The 8,182-nt window shown below is 48.9% G+C and overlaps 1 protein-coding gene across 1 annotated transcript; it reads right to left on the bottom strand.

Moving 5' to 3' along the window:
- Positions 1 to 5,670: 5,670 nt before the first annotated feature.
- Adm (adrenomedullin) lies at positions 5,671 to 7,821 on the bottom strand. Its single transcript, XM_021219496.1, has 4 exons — positions 7,666 to 7,821; positions 7,111 to 7,230; positions 6,812 to 6,961; positions 5,671 to 6,624 (listed from the first exon to the last, which is right to left on the bottom strand). The coding sequence occupies exons 2-4, from the start codon at positions 7,206 to 7,208 to the stop codon at positions 6,318 to 6,320; spliced, it is 555 nt and encodes a 184-aa protein (XP_021075155.1). The 5' UTR covers positions 7,209 to 7,230; positions 7,666 to 7,821; the 3' UTR covers positions 5,671 to 6,317.
- Positions 7,822 to 8,182: the final 361 nt, after the last annotated feature.

Raw genomic sequence — 8,182 nt, 5'->3', positions numbered from 1 at the left:
TTGCTTCGAATTCTTTATCCTAAAAAAACAAGTCATGAAATGATCCAAAAATAAATGCAAAAGGATGTACATTAGGAGGATTTTTAATAGCAAAAAATGTAGGAAAATTCTATTGTGTAACAGCAGAGAGGAACAGTTCAATAAATTCTGATGGTTTTGTCTAATGAGGTGCCATGCAGGAAGTGAAAATGATGCTGTATAGAGATGTGTTTATTGGCACTGAGAGATGTCCAAGATACACAGATGAGTGGGGGGCAGCAAGCAATATGCAAACAGGATCCCACTGCTTTTAAAATTGCCTAGCTCATTAGGGAAAGTTCACATAACCAATAAATAAGTAAATGTGGGCATATTAAAACCCCCTAGGAATGGGTTGTGGGAATGGAAGCAGTATTACATTTGGGTTCTAGATCTTTATTTGCAGTGCTGGGGACCGACCCCTGAGCCTCAAACATGCCAGGCAAGGGTTTTGTCAGTGTTTATCACATCTCCAGCTCTGCACAAAAGCACAAGAGAGGTTTTATGCTGTGTTCACAAGGGTCTCCAGGGAAACAGAGTTGGCATAGGATAATGGATGCATGGATATTCGGTATAGGAATTGGCTCACACAATTATGGAAGCTGAGAAGTTCCAAGATCCACTATCTACAAGCAAAGGAACCTGGAAAGCCAAAGGTATAATTTAGCCTGAGTCCAAAAACCTGGGAATCGGAGGCATTGAGGGTGTGGCTCCCAATCTTTGGGGATGGTGTGCTAAGGCCTGGAGTCTGAAGGTCCAAGGCCAGGAGTTCAGTATCTTTGAGTGGGAGGACATGGATGTCCTGGCTCCAGAAGAGAGAGGAATTCCCCTCTCTCCTATTACTAGTCTCAACAGACCAGATGATGGCTGCCGACTTTGGTGAGGGTGACTCTCCTTTGCTAAATCTGCAGATTCAAATGCTAATCTCCTCTGGGAACACCCTCAATGATACACCTAGAAATGATGTTTTACCAGCTAGCTGGGCATCCCATAGCCCAGCCAAATTGACATATATAGTTAACCATCACATTTACCAGGGTTGGTAAAGTCATGGGGAGATGAGAAGCCTCATACACTCCTGTAAGACTAGAAACCAGTACAAGGCCGCCTCCAATGCAGTTCCTGCAATTTAGCATCATCTGCATGCCAAAGCCTCCTGACTGGTGAAAATTGTGGATACAGCTGAAGAAGAGGTCATGGAACTCATGAGGAATGGATGCTCTTCTACAGGTTTCTGTGGCAGAGGCAAGGCAAGTATCCTTCACCAAGAGACAAGAACGGGCCCATGAGACAGCCGGTTCAGGGGGTAAAGATGCTTGTCACTGGGACTGACTTCTTCAGTTTGAGGCTGGGACACATATAGTCCCAGGAAGAAGGGAAAGAACCATCTACTGAAAGCTTTCTCCTGATTTCCACAAGTATATGTGTGGCACACATGCTACACACACCTGCGCGCGCGGTGGTTAAGGGTCTTATTGCTCTTTCAGAGGACCCTGGTTCAGTTCCCAGCACCCACGTCAGGTAGCTGTGAGCTCCTGTCTCTCTAGCTGCAGGGGATCGATTGCTTTCTGGCCTCAGTAGCCATCCGCATGGATATGACACACATAGACCGGGACATGCGACAAGAATGCACATATGTTAAACATATAGGTATAAAATGGAACACAATAGACCCATATGTTAAACATGTAGGTATAACATGGTGCATTCTACAATCCCACTTGCACATGTATGTATATCAAACATTTTAAGGAAAGCTGTTGTGTTAGGGGTTCACACCTGAAATCCAGTGCTCAGGAGGTAGAGGTAGGAGGACCAGGAGTTCAAGGCAAGTCTTGGCTACATAGCAAGTTAGCGTTCAAAAATAAAAGAGGGCCGCCATCAAAGATTCAAAAAAGAGTATGAAAATTAATATATGTTATACATAACATAATGTATGTTATATATAATAACATATATTTGTTTCAAGAGAGAAGCGTTACAAAGACTGATAATGACAACTTGCCTTAAACTGACAAGTGTGTTTAATTCAGCTCTCCCCATCTGGGAGTTGCATTCGTAAGAGAATGTGTCTGTGTATTAGATATATATGTCTATGTGCCTATAATATATGTGTCTATGATGTATTAAAGTGTCTAAACATGTATAGACTAAGATACTAATGATGATTATGGCTGGGGATGAAGATAAAGGTGAGCCTTTGCCATGCTGAATAAATACTACATAATAAGTCAAATACTTCTGCTGTTAGATAAACGTATAACAGTCTACTAAAACCCAGCTGCCTGTGTGGCCAGTCATTTTATTGTTTTTCCAAAATGTTCCAAAATAGCTCTGGAACAAGACCAGTGGGACCACCAGATATCTATCTAGCCTCACCCTTCTTCCCATGCAAATCAAGACGAACCCTCCAGTCCAGCTTTGGCAAAACCCTCCCTGGAACTCAGGATAACAGGGCCTCCTGCTCCTCCGCTGGGGAAAGGAGGGGTGGCCTGTGTAGCTCCCTGAGAGTCAGACTCAGAACCTCCTTTCAAAAGCTGCCTTGGATAGCAGATGCCAAAACAAAGGGTCCCACCTCGAGGGTGGAAATGCTATTTGCGGCTTTGTAGACACGGGTGTTCTTCCAGGCAACTACAGTGAACTACAGTGCAGGACTGTGCACAGCCAGGAATAGCTTCTCAGAAGGCCCTTCTCTCAGAAGCTAGCTCCAGAGGCCTCAGTGTATGCTCTAACTATATTTGGCAATGCAAACCAAAGAGGCCAGTAGCCTAGCTCAGGATGAGGAAAGCCATTCCTGATTTATGATGATCCTTGCTTCCAAGGAAGACCAGGAATTCAAAACTCACTTTGTTTCTTTCCTTTGTGCTTATTGAGCTCAGTGCTGAAGCAATTCCCCTTCCCCATCCTACTAGCCCCCATGGGAGCTCTCAGAATCACAGGTGGGTGCACATCACCTACTGACGCCATCCTCAGAGCTACAGGACATCCAGAGACATCTGGCCTGAGAACCTAAAGGTTAAAATTATCTCATTTTACTCCCTATGTCTTCATAGCATCAAAATAGCCTGTAGCACTTGGGTGTGTATCCACGTTCCACAACTCACTGTGTGACCTTGTCTGAGTTACTTTATGTCTCTGAAGTTCAGTTTCCTTATCTACTAATAGAGTTAATAACACCGCCTTCATAAAGCTACTGTAAGAACTTGGTGAGATAAGGTATATAAAGTGGCTAGAAGAATAGTTGACACCAAGCAAGAACTAAAAAAAAGAGCTGGTTTCTGTCTCACCCCATCTCTCCTTTCCACCCTTAGCTGTTCAGACAACCTGTTGGTGCTGAACTTTCAAGAAATCGTCTGGTACCCTTGGTTGATTACAAGTGGGTGATACCATTCCCACAGCCAGCAACAGTAGCTACAGATTAAAAAAAAAAAAAAAGAACTGTGACTATTTCTTAGCTGTGGACAGGTTCAAATCAGCTCACAAAATGACTCAACACCGTTGATAAATGATGTGTTCTTGGCAACAGTAGGCCTATCCCGATAACCTTCAGCACCTTATGAAAAAAAAAAAAATCCCAAAGGCCAGTTGAATAGCCTCCAGAGAAAGGCCTGAGGCTTTGTGGTGACCTTTAGTTAATCCCAAATGCTGTACCAGCCTGGTCATAAGAGGGTCTCTGTCTGCTCAGAAATGTCTCAAGTCACAGGTTTAGCAATGGGAACGACTCCAGCAGAGCAGCTGTCTGGTTCCTCTCCGGGCTGAACCACCACAGTTAGTTCTACTTGCCTTGAATTCCCTGAGGTCATAAGACTCCCTCAGACGAAGGCTAGATGCCTGTTCCCAGCTGCCCCTAAGCCGGTACCCAACCTGTCTTTGGCAGCTTTGTCTGGTAGGTTGAAGTTCTGCCAGAGTGAGGTTTTGGCCAGAGGGCTCTGTGGCTACGGGACAAACCTTGGCTTAAAGAAAGAACTCAAGTGGCTTTGAGCCTCTGTCGGTGAGGCCAAGGTGGTCTCTGCTCTTAGCAGTTTCTGTAATCCCTTCAGACACTCCTCCCCCCCCCCCCAACCCACGGGCACAGCAATGGCAGGATTGGAGTTTCTGATCATTTCCTCTTTCATGCGTGCCCTGTGCCTCTTCAGTGCCTGGCAAAGTTAAATGTGAATACTTAGCAAGAAGTCCGGTGGCCAGGTTGGTCTGTGCTGCATTTATGATCTACTGGGGCTGGGAGCTCCAGGAAATTGTTAAGATCAAATAGGACACAGAACTGGATGGGACTGATCCTTCCTACAGCCAGAGGTGAGTCTATGTGCTATAGGCTGCTTTCTTCTGAAGCGGGAGCGCTTCTATCAGGTTGTGTGTAGACTCAGACCCAGGACCAGTGCATTTCATTGTGTATATAGGCTTCTACAGGAAAGAAAACATCTAGCCCCACGGTTTAGGTCCTGAAATGCCCTCCCCAAACACTTCCATCCTCCAAACCGAACAGCTTCCAGAAACCCTAAACATGCTGGCAATTCAGCATGTCCAAACGGCTAGCAAAACTTTCAGGAAAGCACAATAATTGGTCTTCAGGAATTGGCTGAGTGAGCCAATTGGCAGGACCTCCTAGCTAGGCAGGTACATGGCATTACCTTAGCCTCCTAATCTAATAGTCCCTGTGCTCTGGGCCTTCAAGCAACATTCCTCACCGGATACGGAGGTGACTGAAAGCACGGAGGAAGGAAAGAGGGAGAGAAGGCTAGATAGAGGTGAAGGCAGCATGAAAAAGGCTTGGGAAAGAGGAAGGAAGAGGAGAACTGGAAGGGGAGACGAACAATGAAGGTCTCAGGCCCTCGGAGGCGCACGGTTCCGGCTGCACGTCCATCCGCCCTCCTCCGGCCAGCAGCTGCTCGCCGCACAGCGTGTGGGCGCTGAGTCACTGTCCCTGCACAGCAAGCCCGCGTGCAGGTCGGAGAAGGGGGGGGGAGAAGACGGAGGGAGGGGAGCCCAGTTGGCATCTGCAAACTGCCTTTCTCCCCACTTTCTTTGCTCTTTCATTAAGACTATGTGCTGACTCCCACGTAGAAGAACTTATTAAACCGCACGTACTACTCTACCGCTCTTGGGGGAGCACGCATGGTGGCCAGCAGGGGGCGCTACAGCCCCGCTTATGGATGTTAGGGCCCTGTGAAGACTTGGGCTGCTAGCTGAGGGTTTCCCAAAGCTGTGCGAACATTTTGCCGTCCCCCCCCCACACACACACCCCGTTAGCTTATAACACCCGCAGTTGGAGCATAAACTACTTAGAAAGCCTTGAATATCAGTTTAAGTCTCCAAAGAGCACCTTAGCTCAGGTCCAGTGAGCAACCCTATAAAATTGGGAGTATATTGCGCAACTTAAGGAGCCCAGGCTCGCCTACTAGGGCTCACCCTACCCTACCCGGTCTGGTTGCCACGCAAGGAAGTGAACTAGAACTCTTGATTCCCTCCCAGGACACGCGCTTTGTGCATCCACATGGACACCAGAGCTCGAGACAGGTAAGCCCTGCATGGAGAGGTTGCTTTGCACTCACACTGCAGTTCAGTCTTCCCAAAACAAGAAGCAAAATATCTCCGCACGTCCAGGCCGACCCAAACCCAGACCATCCTTCCCCAAATGCATGAACCGAGAATGAATCAGCATTGAGACAGTTTATTGGTCTGTTTTTTCCCAGATCATATATTTTATGTAAATAGATTATAGGAGACACAATGTTTTTTCTTCATCCACAGGCGGTAATCAGGCGCTCTCCACTTTACACACACACACACACACACACACACACACGGAACCAAACAACCTTACACCTTGCTGAGACATTCACGTCTTAAAATAGGGGAAGGTGACAATATAATCACTTTAAAATGCCCTTAATACAATATATAACGTACAAAAATATCTCTATATATTTGAAGTTACAAAAAAAAAAAAAAAACCTTGACAGCAACAAACTTAAATACGGTATTTACCTTTGGCTGGACAACAAGCATTGCACGTTCCTCGCTAGGTTTTGGAAAGTTCAAGTAGTAATGAGGCTTATGCCCCGTGAGAAACCAGTTTATGAGCGGGCAAGGCAGTGGCTCAGACCCCTGCCCGGAGAGTATCAGCCTGTAATTCTCGGTTTCTGACATGAGCCTGGCTTGATCTTGGGTTCCTCTGCCTCCCCTAGGGGCAGCCAGGCAGATCTCTGCAGGATTGTCTCAGTCCGCCCCGGTGCGAAGTTCTCTGATTCCGCAGGCGCCAACGGGATACTCGCCCGACTGTTCAATGCTGCCACCCGCACCTATATCCTAAAGAGTCTGGAGATGTGCGCCCAGGGGCCTCGGGCTGTGCGTGTCTGCTCCTGGGAAGACGCCACAGTCCGGGCCCGGAGGACCTCGGGCAGGGAACGCCGGCGCCGGCGGCCATAGCCTTGAGGGCTGATCTTGTTTCTGGGGGCCATGCCGTCCTTGTCTTTGTCTGTTAACTGGTAGATCTGGTGGGCCAATTTCTGAAATGTGCAGGTCCCGAAGCGGCATCCATTGCTGCGGGAACCCTGGTTCATGCTCTGGCGGTAGCGTTTGACTCGAATGCGGGCTTCGCTCTGGTTGCTGCGAAGAAGGAAGGACACCTCATCAACCAGGGTTTTGGTCCCAACCACCTAGGACCAGAGCCATGCAGAACCCGAGGGACCTGGAACCTGTTCCCTCCACCGGAGCCTCAGCTGCAGTCCAGCCAGGACAATCCCCAGGGTCAGAGTAGTGGAGAGGGCACATCCTCTGCAGAGAGCATAGTTACCTGGCTTGTAGGGGACCAGTTGTGTTCTGCTCGTCCAGGAACGGATCAAGAGTCTGGGTAGGAACTGTCGTTTCATCAGCGAGCCCCGTAGGGTAGCTGCTGGATGCTTGTAGTTCCCTCTTTCCACGATTTAGCGCCCACTTATTCCACCTAGAAAACACAAGCAGATGCGTTTGGCCTAAGTTCAAGTGATGTCCCAGCCAGCTTCACTCCCTTTGTAACATCTCCAGACCATCTCTTGGTTTTCTCTTATTGCCAGGTATTCAAAGTGAAGAAAGAAAGCACGGCCCCAAACTCACTTCTTTCGGAACTGCGAGGGAGTGTCTGGCCCTGCGGTGTCCGCGCCTAGGAAAGCGAGTGAACCCAATAACATCAGGGTGATGGAAAACAGCTTCATTCTGTGGCGATGCTCTGATACCCTGGAAAGGAACAAGACGCAACCGAGTGTGAGCAACCGGGCCAGCAGCACGATCCGGTCAGCACACGAAGGGTGGCGGCAGGAGGGGGAGCCGCTTGGCAGCGCTCTTCCAGGCTCAGCTGCTTATCTCCCCCCTGGCGCAGAGAAACACCGGAGGTTTTTGCGCTGGCCGGGTGGGTGACAAGCAAGGCAAAGGAAGCCATTGCAAACTGCCAGGCTTCCAGAGGTTTCCAACTAAAGTCCCAGGATCTCGGCCCAAGGAGGAGGGAGATCTCAGGAGAGCTCCAGCCGTGCGCATGAGCTAGACCTGGGACATGAGGTGTTCTCTACAGTGGATACCCTAAAGTGGGTTGTTCCCCTTGTCCAGTGCTACAAGTTTTGGGGCTTTAGCAAAGCCGTCCCCCTCCCTAAAATGCTGAAGGCCAGCGGTTCCTACCTGCTGAAGGGGTGCGTTGTCAAGCACTTGAAGCTGCAAGAAGTCCTTCTGACAGTAGCAAAACCCCAAAGTCCAAGACTGACTGCGATGAGAAGCCGAGAAACCAGGAGCGGGAGCGGTAACGCTGGAGTTGCTTGCCTAGTGTCACCAAGAAACCACTGAATAGTGAGCGCCAGCTCCAGCGTCTTATAAGCGCTCTGGGGTGGACGGTGGGCGTGGCCTGCTCTGCCCTGGAGTCCTCCCTCTCCAGCGCGCTTGCTTCTAAAACCAGACCTGCAGCTTGCCTGTGGGTATGGGGGTAGGGGTAAGAGGTCCCCTGTGGCCAGGCGTCTCAGAGATCCGCTCTGAGACATTAGACTGGAGCAGAACTTCCCTTGCCCTAATTTCCCAGCATAGAGTTCAAACAGTGTTAGAAGGGAAGGGGAACCAGAGCAACTCGGGTGGGGGGGGATCCTTTGCCCGTAATGTCTACAACCCAGAGTGCTGATCCGAGCTTCCTGGACAGTGCTTCAAGAAC

The sequence above is a fragment of the Mus pahari genome, chromosome 1 (genome assembly GCF_900095145.1).
Source record: "Mus pahari chromosome 1, PAHARI_EIJ_v1.1, whole genome shotgun sequence".
Taxonomy (NCBI): Eukaryota; Metazoa; Chordata; class Mammalia; order Rodentia; family Muridae; genus Mus; species Mus pahari.
The sequence above is the reverse complement of the archived record's forward strand: the minus strand, read 5'-3'. Positions and strand labels throughout refer to the sequence as shown.